General features: G+C 48.2%; 1 protein-coding gene across 2 annotated transcripts in view; it reads left to right on the top strand.

Annotated features, from left to right (window-relative positions):
- Positions 1-14,739, top strand: part of LOC149435693 (transient receptor potential cation channel subfamily M member 2-like) — a 322,316-nt gene that overhangs the window by 46,282 nt on the left and 261,295 nt on the right. Inside the window, exons 1-5 of one of the 2 annotated variants that reach the window (XM_089662483.1) lie at positions 7,353-7,441; positions 7,661-7,743; positions 11,125-11,290; positions 11,427-11,607; positions 13,035-13,192. In XM_089662483.1, coding sequence (XP_089518609.1) covers positions 7,412-7,441; positions 7,661-7,743; positions 11,125-11,290; positions 11,427-11,607; positions 13,035-13,192 — 618 coding nt within the window. In that variant the 5' untranslated portion in view covers positions 7,353-7,411. Of the gene's footprint in view, positions 1-7,352; positions 7,442-7,660; positions 7,744-11,124; positions 11,291-11,426; positions 11,608-13,034; positions 13,193-14,739 lie in introns of those variants that run through there. The other variant, XM_089662482.1, reaches the window with a different exon arrangement.

Below are 14,739 nucleotides of genomic sequence, written 5' to 3'. Positions count from 1 at the left end.
GGGCCACAGAATTGTTACTTAGGGCCACAGAAACGTTACTCAGGGACACATAATTGTTACTCAGGGACAGACACAGAATTGTTACTCAGGGACAGACACAGAATTGTTACTGAGGGACACAGAATTGTTACTGAGGGCCACAGAACCGTTACTTAGGGCCACAGAAACGTTACTCAGGGACAGACACAGGATTGTTACTCAGGGACAGACACAGAATTGTTACTGAGGATCACAGAATTGTTACTGAGGGACACAGAATTGTTACTGAGGGACACAGAATTGTTACTCAGGGACACAGAATTGTTACTGAGGGCCACAGAACCGTTACTTAGGGCCACAGAATTGTTACTCAGGGACAGACACAGAATTGTTACTCAGGGACACAGAATTGTTACTGAGGGCCACAGAACCTTTACTTAGGGCCACAGAAAGTTACTCAGGGACAGACACAGAATTCTTACTCAGGACAGACACAGAATTGTTACTCAGGGACACAGAATTGTTACTGAGGGACACAGAATTGTTACTGAGGGCCACAGAATTGTTACTCAGGGACACAGAATTGGGACTGAGGGACACAGAATTGTTACTGAGGGACACAGAATTGTTACTCAGGGACAGACACAGAATTGTTACTGAGGGCCACAGAACTGTTACTTAGGGCCACAGAACTGTTACTTAGGGCCACAGAAATGTTACTCAGGGACACAGAATTGTTACTCAGGGACACAGAATCGTTTAATTAAAGAGTATGTCAGACAACATGCAGAGGAGTGGCAGAGGAGGCAATGTTTTAGGAGCGAGCAGACGTGGCAGCAGAGGAAGGGGTCGAGGCAGCACTATTCGCAGCCAGAGGCTAGTGCTCCCGGTGTCATCCAGTACAGTGAGGAAGAGCTAACAGAGGGCGGTCAGGAACGGGGGGAGACATCCGCCTCTTCAGCAGCCAGGCGAAGAAGTAGTGGCGAGGAGAGTGGCTCGGTAGCCGGTCTAGAGACAGGTCTGTCTCCTGACCCACACGCAGCCGAGGGGGCTAGTAGTGAGGCGGAGACCCTAATTGATGATGATGAGGCTGATCGCACTTGGCAGCCTCGTCGTCATCAGGCTATTGCTTCCGCATCATCAGGAGAAGAGGGTGGCAGCTTGGCAGCGAGCAAAACAGTCGGTGGGTTGTCTCCATCGCCACACTCTGCCATGTGCCACTTTCAGGTCTCCTCACACACTGCTGGTGTGTTGAATTTTTTGACATAGGGTGCTGGCAGATTACGGGCCTCCCATAGCTGCTGCCAGGCCCCTAATCTGCCATGGGCCCCTATATACCGCCTCCTCATGCTGCTGCCAAGTCCAGAGTCTCTCATGGGTCCCTGTACGGCCTCCCATTGCTGCTGTCTCCATCGCCACACTCTGCCATGTGCCACTTTCAGGTCTCCTCACACACTGCTGGTGTGTTCAATTTTTTGACATAGGGTGCTGGCAGATTACGGGCCTCCCATAGCTGCTGCCAGGCCCCTAATCTGCCATGGGCCCCTATACCACCTCCTCATGCTGCTGCCAGGTCCAGAGTCTCTCATGGGTCCCTGTACGGCCTCCCATTGCTGCTGTCTCCATCGCCACACTCTGCCATGTGCCACTTTCAGGTCTCCTCACACACTGCTGGTGTGTTCAATTTTTTGACATAGGGTGCTGGCAGATTACGGGCCTCCCATAGCTGCTGCCAGGCCCCTAATCTGCCATAGGCCCCTATATACCGCCTCCTCATGCTGCTGCCAAGTCCAGAGTCTGTCATGGGTCCCTGTACGGCCTCCCATTGCTGCTGTCTCCATCGCCACACTCTGCCATGTGCGACTTTCAGGTCTCCTCACACTGCTGGTGTGTTGAATTTTTTGACATAGGGTGCTGGCAGATTACGGGCCTCCCATAGCTGCTGCCAGGCCCCTAATCTGCCATAGGCCCCTATATACCGCCTCCTCATGCTGCTGCCAAGTCCAGAGTCTGTCATGGGTCCCTGTACGGCCTCCCATTGCTGCTGTCTCCATCGCCACACTCTGCCATGTGCCACTTTCAGGTCTCTTCACACTGCTGGTGTGTTGAATTTTTTGACATAGGGTGCTGGCAGATTACGGGCCTCCTATAGCTGCTGCCAGGCCCCTAATCTGCCATAGGCCCCTATATACCGCCTCCTCATGCTGCTGCCAGGTCCAGAGTCTCTCATGGGTCCTTGTACGGCCTCCCATTGCTGCTGTCTCCATCGCCACACTCTGCCATGTGCCACTTTCAGGTCTCCTCACACACTGCTGGTGTGTTGAATTTTTTGACATAGGGTGCTGGCAGATTACGTGCCTCCCATTGCTGCTGCCAGGCCCGTAATCTGCCATGGGCCCCCGTACCGACTCCTCATGCTGTGACGTTGCAACAAGGTGGAATTCAACCCTACATATGTTAGACCGCCTTTACGAACAGCAAAAGGCCATCACAGATTTCCTGATGTTAAAAGCGGATAAAGGTACTCCCTGTGTAACTTAGATGTCAGCCATTGGCAGCTCATGCGTGACACCTGCGCTTGCTCAGGCCCTTTGAGGAGGCCACGCTATTCGTGAGTCGGCAGGACTATGGGATGAACGACGTCATTCCTCTGTTGCACGTCCTGGAACAAATGCTGTTAACAATGGCTGGTCAGGGTGCGGTAGACGTGGCGCACAGATCTCAACGCCACATGACCCCTGTGGGGGCAGGACAGGAAGAAGAGGAGGAGGTAGAGGAGGACATTGGTGCTCAGGAATTATTGAGTGAAATGGGTGGTTTTTCCACTCAGCGGACAGGAGTGGAGGAGCAGGAGCATCTGGTAGAGGAGGAGGAGGAGGAGACAGAGGACCCAGACGCACCGTGGCAGTATGCTGTGGAGATGGAGGCAGGAAGTCCCTCGCATTCCTTGGCACAAATGGCCCATAGCATGCTCGCTTGCTTGCGTACCGACAGCCGAATAATAACCATCAGACAGAGGGATGACTTTTGGCTGTCCACCTTGTTGGACCCTCGCTACCGTTCAAAAATGGTGGCCTTTTTCACACCTGCTGAGAGGGAGGCCAAAATAACGTACTATAAAAACCACCTATGTAGTCAGCTGGTCTCTGCCTGTCTGCGCCAACGTCCATCCTCAGACACTGTGGGCCCTGTGCGCTCGCGTTCCGCTGCCATGGCAGCAGGGGAGGGGTGGGGTGGTAGGAGCAGTGGCAGCTCCACCAGCAGCAGCTGCCTCAGTCTGCAGTCGATGATGAGTAGCTTTCTTCACCAGCGCAGTGAGGAAACTACTAACCAGCCGCAGCAGCAGCAGCAGCAGCAGCAGCATCAGGTGGACCTGGAGCAGGACCTCAAACAACAGGCTTAGGCCTACTTGGACAGCACCCTGCCAACCGAGGTAGACAATCCCCTTGACTACTGGGCAACGAAACTTGACCTTTGGCCCCAACTAGCTGAATTTGCCCTTGAAAGGCTGTCATGCCCGGCCAGTAGCGTGGCATCGGAGCGCGTGTTTAGTGCGGCAGGAGGTATTGCAACTCCGCGGAGGACACGACTGTCCACCCAAAGTGTGGAGAGACTGACGTTTGTGAAAATGAATCAGGCGTGGATTAGTCTGGATTTCAAACCACCAGTTCCTGACACAACTGACTAAATCCGCCATGAATCATGCCCCAAACATGTGCCACTTTCAGGTCTCCTCACACTGCTGGTGTGTTCCATTTTTTGTCATAGGGTGCTGGCAGATTACGGGCCTCCCATAGCTGCTGCCAGGCCCCTAATCTGCCATGGGCCCCTATACCGCCTCCTCATGCTGCTGCCAAGTCCAGAGTCTCTCATGGGTCCCTTTACGGCCTCCCATTGCTGCTGTCTCCATCGCCACACTCTGCCATGTGCCACTTTCAGGTCTCCTCACACTGCTGGTGTGTTCCATTTTTTGTCATAGGGTGCTGGCAGATTACGGGCCTCCCATAGCTGCTGCCAGGCCCCTAATCTGCCATGGGCCCCTATACCGCCTCCTCATGCTGCTGCCAGGTCCAGAGTCTCTCATGGGTCCCTGTACGGCCTCCCATTGCTGCTGTCTCCATCGCCACACTCTGCCATGTGCCACTTTCAGGTCTCCTCACACTGCTGGTGGGTTCCATTTTTTGTCATAGGGTGCTGGCAGATTACGGGCCTCCCATAGCTGCTGCCAGGCCCCTAATCTGCCATGGGCCCCCGTACCGACTCCTCATGCTGCTGCCAGGCCCGTAATCTGTCATGGGCCCCTGTTGTCGCTTGTTGGCATATTCCGCTTGTTCAGTTGCTCCTTCTCCTGCTACTCCTCTTCACGGATTCTGTCAGCAGTCTTTCTTGGAATCCGTTTCCAAGAGACAACAGTTTGCGAGCACGCACCCGACGGTGCAGAAGCTGAACGTCCTCCTGTCCAAGTTGCTGCTACCAGGCTCGTAATCTGTCATGCTCCCCTGTACCGCCTCCTCATGCTGCTGCCAGGTCCAGAGTGTGTCATGGGCCCCCGTACCGACTCCTCATGCTGCTGCCAGGCCCGTAATCTGTCATGGGCCCCTGTACCGCCTCCCCATGCTGCTGCCAGGTCCAGAGTGTGTCATGGGTCCCTGTACGGCCTCCCATTGCTGCTGCCAGGCCCGTAATCTGCCATGGGCCCCCGTACCGACTCCTCATGCTGCTGCCAGGCCCGTAATCTGTCATGGGCCCCTGTACCGCCTCCTCATGCTGCTGCCAGGTCCAGAGTGTGTCATGGGTCCCTGTACGGCCTCCCATTGCTGCTGTCTCTATCGCCACACTCTGCCATGTGCCACTTTCAGGTCTCCTCACACTGCTGGTGGTTTCCATTTTTGTCATAGGGTGCTGTATGGCCTCCCATTGCTGCTGCCTCCACCGCCACACTGTGGCTCCACACTCTGGTTTTGGCCCCGTGACTGCCCAAATGAGTGAAGTGTGCGGTGATTCTAAGATCGACGGCACTCATCTGCATGTCATACTGACTGACAGTATTATTTCTCTTCCCCAGCAGACTCCAAGGGCATTTAAATTAAAGGTACAGTGTTCTGCACTAATATTAAGTCTCTCTGAAGCCTAGAAACACCCTTTTTTAAGTTAAATTCACAGCGAATATATTCGACTCAAATCGAAATTTTTCCACGAATTCGCCGAATCAGTCGAATCGAATTTTTGAATACTTCGCTCATCTCTAATTATAACTTCCTACAATACTTTCATTGCCAACTGAGAATGCCTTCCCCACAGCTGCATTTCTTCTACTGGTGTCATAGGAAATTATATTCTTTTTTGGATAAGCATGATAGAAGTTCCCACTACAGTGCAGCTAATCTTCTGTCATCTGGTCTTGAAGGCCAAACTTTAGAATGAAGTGTAATGGACATTGATTCATGGGTTTCCAGAGGGAAGGAGCTCACATCTTAATAGATAATAGTATAATCTAGTGAAAAGATTTACTCAGTGACATTAATTCCAAAATTTCCAAAATTAGCAATATCAATTGTTCTAGATTTCTTCTTCCAAGTCCCCATGTCTCTGTTCCTCCTTGAGGTTATGCGTCTCCTCACCCCTAGCCCTCTTTGAGGTGATGTATCATCTCTCTGGCCCTCTTTAAGATAGTGTCCCCTTACTCTCTTTGGTCCCCTTTGAGCTGGGGTGTCTTCTCTTCCCTGGCCCTCTTCAAGCTGAAGTACGTATTAGCTCCGTTCCCTCCCTTGATTTGTGCGCTGTCTCCACCTCTTGTCCTCCTTTGAGCTTCATTGTCTCCTCCATTTATAGGACTATTTCAATTGTTGTTTAATTTTCCATCTACCCGCCACCCAAACTATTGTTTACCTTTCTGTCTGACTGTCCTTCAGATAGTGTGTCTTATTCTCTCTGTCTCTTCTTGAGATGTTGTGCCTCCTCTCTTTGCCCTCCCCAAATAGGTGTTTTTCTCCTCTCAGGTCCCCCTTTGAATTTGAACTTGTCTGTTTTTTCCTCACTAGCCCTCCCTCCTGTCTTTGGCCCTCCTTGAGATGCTGTGTTCTCTTCTCTCTGTCCCTTCTTGAGATAGTGTGCCTCTTCTCGTTTGCCCCTTCAAAATGATGTTTTTCTTCCTCTCAGGGCCTCTTTTGTAATTAATGTTTTTGTCAGGAGTGTGCAAATTGTCTTGTTCTTTGACAGCTGTTGGTCTTATTGCAGAATCCTGGTTTTGGCTATGATGCATCCCTGTTTGTCTGTCCACCTGCAAGGTGATTGATATGGCCAGCCTCTGGGTGGAGACCAAAGTTGATTTAAGCCAGCCAAGCCTGCAGTCTCATGCTTGTGATGGCGTGTGTAATACGTGTTCCAAACTCCCTGTTTTTCTGCCCTGCTCTGCCATTTGGATTCAATTGTTGATGACCTCAGACTGGATATTGCACTATTCTCTGAACTCTGCCTGCCTTTTGACCTGGACTGTTATTGAATCACTCTGTTTGTCTGACAACAACTAGTACCTGTTTTCTTTGCTATGTTTGCCCCTGCCCTGGTGTGGTGGCCAGGCACTATAGCATTGTGTATAAGTCCTGGGGGCAACCGAGTACTGCTAGGTCTGTTTGCCTTATGGGAAAGGCGGATGTTATAGGTGAAGAACACAGAAGCTAGCAATGGTGCCTGACCACCTGTGTGACAGGTTTTCCCTCATCTCTATCCCTCATTGAAAGCCCGTCCTCCTTCATGTCTTAAACCTGTACGTTGTCTCCTCTCTTTATCTTTGACACATTTTAGTCTTCTGTGTCTTTTCCTTTTTGTCCTCTTTGAATTGTTGTTTCCTTTCTTCTCCTTTAGCTGGTGATTCTCCCTCTCTCTTACTCCTCTTGTAGTGATTTCCTCTCTTTGGCCCTCTTTGAGCTGGTGTGTCTTCCCCTCTCTGGCCCTCTGTGATTTGATGTGTTACCTCTTTACTGTCCCTTCTTAAAGCGGAGCTCCACCCAAAAGGGGAAATTCCACTTTAAGCCTTTGTCCCTCACTCCCCATTAAGGATTGGCACCTTTGGGTAGCGGGTACCCAAATTTGATAGGTTGTCCTCTCCCCTCCCTCCCCATAGTCTTCTGGAACACATGACAAGTCCCAGAAGACTATGGAGCCATTCACAAAGTGTAGCACTTCTCGCGCATGCGCAGTGGGCACCCAGCTGTGAAGCCCACATTGAAGATGCCGGCGCCAGGGAGAGAAGATGGATGGTGAAACCAGTGGTGGTGAGGACACTGCTGGACCATGGGACAGGTAAGTGCCTGTATTGTAAAAGTCAGCAGCTACAGTTTTTGTAGCTGCTGACGTTTATTTTCTCTTTTTAGGTGGAACTCCGCTTTAAGCTGATGTTTCTCCTCCCCTCTGGCCTCTATTGAATTGATAAATGTCTTTCTCTCTGGCCCCTCTTGAACCGGTGAGTCTCCTACTGTGTCATCACTTTAAAACTGTTTTAAGTTCTTTATTCTGGCCCTGGTTTATCTGCTCTCTGCTCCTTCTCCATTAAATGTCTTCTTTGGCTCTCCCTCGATCTTGTGTGCCTCCTCTGCTTTATCCATTCTGAGTTTGTCTTTTTTCTATTTTCTTTTCTTTCAATCAGAATGTCGCTTTCAAATTTACTATCATTCATTTACAGATTGCTGACCTTAATTCTTGGGTTTCAACGCATATTAAGAAAAAAGAATGCGTTGCTTTCATCCCACAAAAGTCTAGTGATGGGTAAGTACGTCATCTGCAACAGAGTTCTGTGGAATATTTTGGCCCACAATGATAAAAGATATTAATCAATGTGTTTAATTGCAAGCAACAGGAGGCCCGTTTTTAGAAGCTTCATTGCTGCAGATTAACTGATCTACTATGATCTATTACCTGATCTACTATGATCTATTACCTGATCTACTATGATCTATTACCTGATCTACTATGATCTATTACCTGATCTACTATGATCTATTACCTGATCTACTATGATCTATTACCTGATCTACTATGCTATGTCACTGATGTTCTGTCCCTTTAAGGCACAGTTCAGATCTGGGCACCCATTCATTTCAATAGCCTGCCTCACCCAGAGAAATGAAGGAAAAAAAAATCCCCAACCCTTTTTTTTTTAAATTGTGCGGCACCAAACTGCATGGTGCTGTGGTAACATGCGGTTTTGCATGTGTGAAAATGCACCACAAGTGCAGATGTGTGGGAGTGCCATTAACAATGGCACCCCCATATGTATGCTAAATTGCAGTGCGTTTACTTTGTGGTTTGGGAATGTGCGTGATTTTACACGTGGTCCCCGATTTTACATTTCGCATTCCCCAGCTGCAGAGATGTGAAGATTAACTGGAACATCAAAATCCTTCCAGTCTCCACAACAATAATGCATTTCTTCTGCTGTGGCCTACACATCATGCCATAAATGTGTCTATAGGATCCTATACGTTCATTGTTTGTTGTGTATGGTGGAATAGGTCATCAGTGCTGGCAGAGGCGTAGCTAGGGGGGGGCAGGGGGTACATATGTACCCGGGCGCCAAGGTACAGGGGCGCCAAAATGAGGCTTACAACCAAGGGCGTATTTGCCGTGAGGCAAACAAGGCTTTTGCATAGGGCGGCACATTTTAGGGGGGCAGCGCGGTGCCACCGCCTCCCTTTCAATGGAAGGGACACTTAGTACAGGGGCGGGCAGCGGGCTGCTGTGTCTTACCTGGCTACGTGTCCCAGTCCCACAACGATCCAGTCCAGGAGGCGCTGCTGGAGGAGGGGTTGAGAGGTCTGCAGGTCCGGTGTCTTCTTTTCCCTGAATGCGATGTGTGGGCAGGATGGCATGCCGCCCCTGTCATTTGGCCACACCCTCGGGAAAACTGGACAGCCTATGGCAGCTTGTACTTCCCTCTACAAGCTCCGCCAGAACTGTAGCTCAGGAAAGGCACACAGGCAGCCAATCACCTGCGAGAAGGCGGAGCTTGGAAAGGAGGAGCCGAGCGGCAGCGCGAAGATCGAGTGAGGGAGCGGCCGGAGCAAGTGAAGAAGACAGCTGACCGGTAAGTGTGCCGTGCGGATGGTGCTGCTGCAACCAGGTATGCTGGCTGTGGATGGGAGAGGGAAGGAGCCTAGGCTGGAGCAGGGATCAGCAAGGTAAGTGTCATTGGTGTCAGTGGGAGGAATAGTGCCCCATAATTGGTGTCAGTGGGAGGAATAGTGTCCCATCATTGGTATCAGTGGGCGGAATAGTGCCCCATCATTGGTATCAGTGGGAGGAATAGTGCCCCATCACTGGTGTCAGTGGGAGGAATAGTGCCCCATCACTGGTGTCAGTGGGAGGAATAGTGCCCCATCACTGGTGTCAGTGGGAGGAATAGTGCCCCATAATTGGTATCAGTGGGAGGAATAGTGCCCCATCACTGGTGTCAGTGGGAGGAATAGTGCCCCATCATTGGTGTCAGTGGGAGGAATAGTGCTCCATCACTGGTGTCAGTGGGAGGAATAGTGCCCCATCATTGGTGTCAGTGGGAGGAATAGTGCTCCATCATTGGTGGCAGTGGGAGGAATAGTGCCCCATCATTGGTGTCAGTGAGAGGAATAGTGCCCCATCACTGGCGTCAGTGGGAGGAATAGTGCCCCATCATTGGTGTCAGTGGGAGGAATAGTGCCCCATCATTGGTGTCAGTGGGAGGAATAGTGCCCCATCATTGGTGTCAGTGGGAGGAATAGTGCCCCATCATTGGTGTCAGTGGGGGGAATAGTGCTCCATCATTGGTATCAGGGGGAGGAATAGTGCCCCATCATTGGTATCATTGGGAGGAATAGTGCCCCATCATTGGTATCAGTGGGAGGAATAGTGCCCCATCATTGGTGTCAGTGGGAGGAATAGTGCCCCATCATTGGTATCAGTGGGAGGAATAGTGTCCCATCATTGGTATCAGTGGGAGGAATAGTGCCCCATCATTGGTATCAGTGGGAGGAATAGTGCCCCATCATTAGTATCAGTGGGAGGAATAGTGCCCCATCATTGGTGTCAGTGGGAGGAACAGTGCCCCATCATTGGTGTCACTGATGTGATTAAATGGGGAGGGGGGCTTGGGCGCCAATTTTATAGATCGTCCCCGGGTGCAAAATATCCTAGCTACGCCTCTGAGTGTTGGGTTCAATTTATCAGACTATGCTGCAAATATTTTATAGATGCTAAAAAAGTGCAGAGTGAAAAAATTTGTTTTGTTTTTGGATCAATTTGTTAAGTTACTAATTTTGTTTCCTTACATTCTTTTAGTTTAGTTTCATTTATTCGTCTTCGACTGGATTAGAATTTTTACAATGGATTTGAAGTATTCAAATCGAATTCAAATTGAAAATATCAAATCGATGCAAATTCATTGTGAAGAATAGCCGGTTCTTTTCGAAATTCAAATTTTGGAAGATGGTTACGTACTTTCTATTTTATTCTATTCTATTTTTTCAATTCTATTCTATTTTATTCTATTTTCTATTCTGTTTTACTGTATTCTTTTCTATTCGGTTCTATTCTATTCATTTTGAAATTCAAGTTTCGGAATATGGCTATATTCTTTCTATTTTACTCTATTTTATGCTATTCTACTTTTTTCTATTATTTTCCTTTATTTTCTATTGTTTTCTTTTCCATTTTATTCCATTCTTTTTGAAATTCAAATTTCGGAATATGGCTATATTTTTTTCTATTCTATTCTATTTAAATCTATGCTACTTTCTTCTATTTTATTCTTTTCTTTTATTTTCTATTCTTTTCTATTCTGTTTTATTCTATTTTATGCTTTTTGAAATTCAAATTTCTGAAGTCAGCTATATTCTAACACCAGTACACATAGTCTTTGAAGGAAATCCGCAATAGTCATCAATATGATTTCATTCAAATATGTTTTCAAATTTGATTTCATTTTCAAATTTAATTCAGATTCAATTAGAATTTGGACAAAAATTTGTATCGGTAATTCAAAATCGTTTAAATTCATTGCTATTGTAATTTGGAAATTTAGATACGTCCGAATCTCCAAATGAGTAAAATTTTGGCCAAATTTCAATTGGAATGAAATGAATCGCATGTCTAATAGATGCTCTATTGCTCTCTTAGGGAGACCTGTGGATGTGGTTACACCAAAAAATCCCATTTTCATGACACCTCACATCCCAATAGGCCACCTGAAATCAATTGGGATCCTCAGAAGCATGTCAAAGAAGACCCCAGTGATGCATATGGGGACATGACATTTACAGGAACCACCAGGATCTGGGCCAAGGTATGGTTGTTGGGTGTTGAAGGACATTACTGTATGCTGTGGAAGCCTAGACTGCTGTTGGCCACATTTTATCATTTTAATAGTTGGGGTTAAACATCTTGCTGTATAAGTTACTTTAGGCTCTGTTTCTCAACAGTATGTGCGAGCATCCTCCGACACTCCTCCCAGCATATTATATGAACTGATGACAGAGCAGTGGGGGCTTCGTGTACCAAGTCTCCTCATATCTGTGACAGGAGGTGCCAAAAATTTCAACATCAGTCCAAGGCTGAAGACCCAGTTCAGCAGGGGCCTTGTGAAGGCTGCACGAAGCACAGGTAATGGGGCTTCTACAATGAGCACATCATCCTTGTGCTTCACTGTCACTGCTGTCCTCACTTGTAATGCTTGGCCGAAACACTTTAATGATCATGATTTTCAGTGGCTATTGAGGAAAGTAGGTAATGTTTATTTTTGTTAGATAAAATGGCCACTAGCAGAGCTAAAACTTGACGCTTAAAGTCAGCCATAGACAGTTTGAGTTTTGGCTGGTTCAGCAGAAACCGGCTGAGGTTCGAAGCATGTATGGGAAGGCTGAATGCACCCAAGTTGATTGATTGATGACATTGGGTACAACCAGTCTGCCGAATTTTACATGCAATTATTGCTAGCGGCTGGTATATTCACTAGTAATCAGGGGTGGACTGACCATTCGGGAACTTGGGCACTGCCCGAGGGCCCAGGGTCAGTAGGGGGCCCCATGAGATGCCCCTGGTACCTTTCATAGGCTTTTTTGGGTGTGGTTTGAGTGTGGACGTGGACACAGGGGCCCCATGATCCTCTATTGCCCAGGGGCCTCATGAGTTGTCAGTCCACCCCTGCTAGTAATAGTCACTGTCTTCTCCCAGCAGGGGCTGACAGCACAATGACTCGGCTGGAGGGATCCCTCGGTCAACACTGTCTGCCTTAAGTAGACCCCCTCTAAGTACCTTTCAAGTCTAAAAGAATAAATTCCTGCCGTTTCACAATAAACAGCAATAGTTTCCTCTTATTAGAAACACTCCATTTATATTATTAAAATACCATTTTGCCAACTTACTTCAGTCGTTCATTCATCCAGGAATTTTTCTCTTTTGTTGTTTGACATGCGTTGCCCCTCCATGTGCGCCTTGCTGTGAAGCCCAGTTATAGACTGGGGCAGTGGCCATTTTTGTACTGTTGAGTTGTTGGTGAGGAGGCGTACTGGACACCTTAGCTGCCATTGTGCTACATGCTGGGTGTCCAGTGCTCTCCGGTACCTTTAAGGAGGGGTGGGCTCCCTCAGGTCCACCTGCCCTTGGTCTATCCATTAAATACATGTGCCTCTACTATGGGGGCTCTCAAAATTTGTATAGTTAGGACTATAGAATATTGGGGTGCCCTGAAGAGGCTCTGTAGCTTACGCATATGTTAGCAAAATTGTAATAAATAAACCCCTGTTTTTAATGCATTCTGTTAGGTTAATTTGGCTTATTTGCAGGCTGGTTGGCAAGCTGAGCCAAGAATTTGTCTCTTTTGTTGTTTGACATGCGTTGTCCTTCCATGTGCTCCTTGCTGTGAAGGCCAGTTATAGACTGGGGCAGGGGCCATTTTTTGTACTTTTCATATACTGTTTGTACTTTAAGTAAGGAGGAGGATGTTGAAATGGCTAACCAGAGAGGGTTACAGTACAGACAGTGCAGCCATATTTTGTATAGCCAATCTCTCCTCCCTTTCTTACATACAGGGGCCTGGATCATCACTGGAGGTTCTCATGCTGGGGTCATGAAGCACGTAGGTGAAGCCATACGGAATTTCAGTGCAGGCAAAGGCTCTGAGATTGTCCTGATAGGCATTGCTACCTGGGGCATCGTCCACAACCGAAAATTACTGATCAGTAAGGCGGTAAGAAGTAGACATAGTCTACATCATATAGAACATAACTTTCATAGAAATATCTTGTACTAAATGCCAGCATTTTTTGTTACCTTTCTTTTAAGGAACACAAGGCACAAGACTTAGGAATTAGGAGAAAGCTATGGATCTGTTATTCAGCCTAGAAGATCATTTTCCATTAAAGTCTGGCTTTTAAGAGAGAGTTAATCTTGTGACAATGCTGCTCGTGTATGGCAGCTACTAGCCTTTACACACAGTGCAGTATATATATGAATAAGCTCCGGAAGGAATGAATGGCGTTGGGGATTGCAGCAAAGGGTGGAACAGTGTGTGCATCAGGCTTGTAATCTAGTATACAAGGGACTTCAAATGGAGTGTGGCTTCCTTCTTTTTCTTTATTTAACGGTTTATTTATTACAGATACTTATTGTCACGGAGCTGGTCCTTCCTTCCCCATCCTCCAGGTTTGCTGGCTGCCACCCTTCTGTCCCATCCATGCTGGGACTTCTAGTCCTCTTTGTCCCTGACACAGGCAGACCTCAGCAGCCCCTCACCCCCCTGGCTTGCAGCCTGGCCTCCTGCTGGAGGAATCCACAAACAGGCCGTCTCCTCCCTTCCCCCTCATGCATGAATTCCTGGGCAGGTCTGGAGACCTGAGAGACAGGGCCCGTCGCCATGGTAACCCGATAGGAAGTATCCGGTTACCAGCTCTATTCTTAAGGGTGAGCAGGAAAACCCCCATTGTGTTCTTCTGGCTGCGTGTGTGAAGGAAGGCTGGCTGAGGGCCAGCTCCTCTCATCCCCCGTCCTCCTCCTCAGCTCCTGGACTGTCTGTGCTGCCTCGAATCCCTGCACTGTGGAGGGATCTTCTGCTGTCCCCGTGAACCTGCCTGGATCTATCACCTACCTGGACTTAACCCCTCGTCCTCCGTGAACCTACCTGGACTTAACCCCTTTGTTCTCCGTGAACCTGCCTGGACGTAACCCATCCCTGCCTGGAGCCTCCTGTGTGGACTAACCCTGTGGATTACAATACCCCTGTTGTTCCATATTGCCTTCCAGAGAACTGTACTGTGTTGCTGTGTCTGGTGTGGATCTGTGGACTAAAGGAACTGTTGTCTGTGCCCCAAAAACCTCCCCAATAAAAGCACGTTGGGTTCTGTGCAATCTGTCTCTGTGTGCTCTCTGGTTCTCTTGACACCTATAAAGCACTAGCAACTTATGCAGTGCTTTCCATATACTGTATATTACATAGTTAGCCTGGCTGAAAAAAGACAAAAGTCCATCTAGGTCATCCCCTAAGAGGCAATCGGATATTCACTGGATCAACTTTACTTATAAATGTTATATCCAGTTATATTCTGTGTATCCAAGAAAGAATCCAGGACTTTTTTAAAGCAATCCAATGAGCTGGTCAGAATCAACTCTTGAGGGAGTCTATTCCACATTTTCACAGCTCTCACTGTGGAGAAACCTTTCCGTGTTTGGATATTAAAATTCTTTTCCTCCACACGTAATGAGCACCCCCTTGTCCTCTGTGATGACCTTAGGGTGAAT

The sequence above is a fragment of the Staurois parvus genome, unplaced genomic scaffold, assembly GCF_062004578.1.
Source record: "Staurois parvus isolate SC_StPar_1 unplaced genomic scaffold, SC_StPar_1.0 ptg001481l, whole genome shotgun sequence".
NCBI classification, from domain to species: Eukaryota; Metazoa; Chordata; class Amphibia; order Anura; family Ranidae; genus Staurois; species Staurois parvus.
Note: the sequence above shows the minus strand (reverse complement) of the source record. Positions and strands in the feature narration are given on the sequence as shown.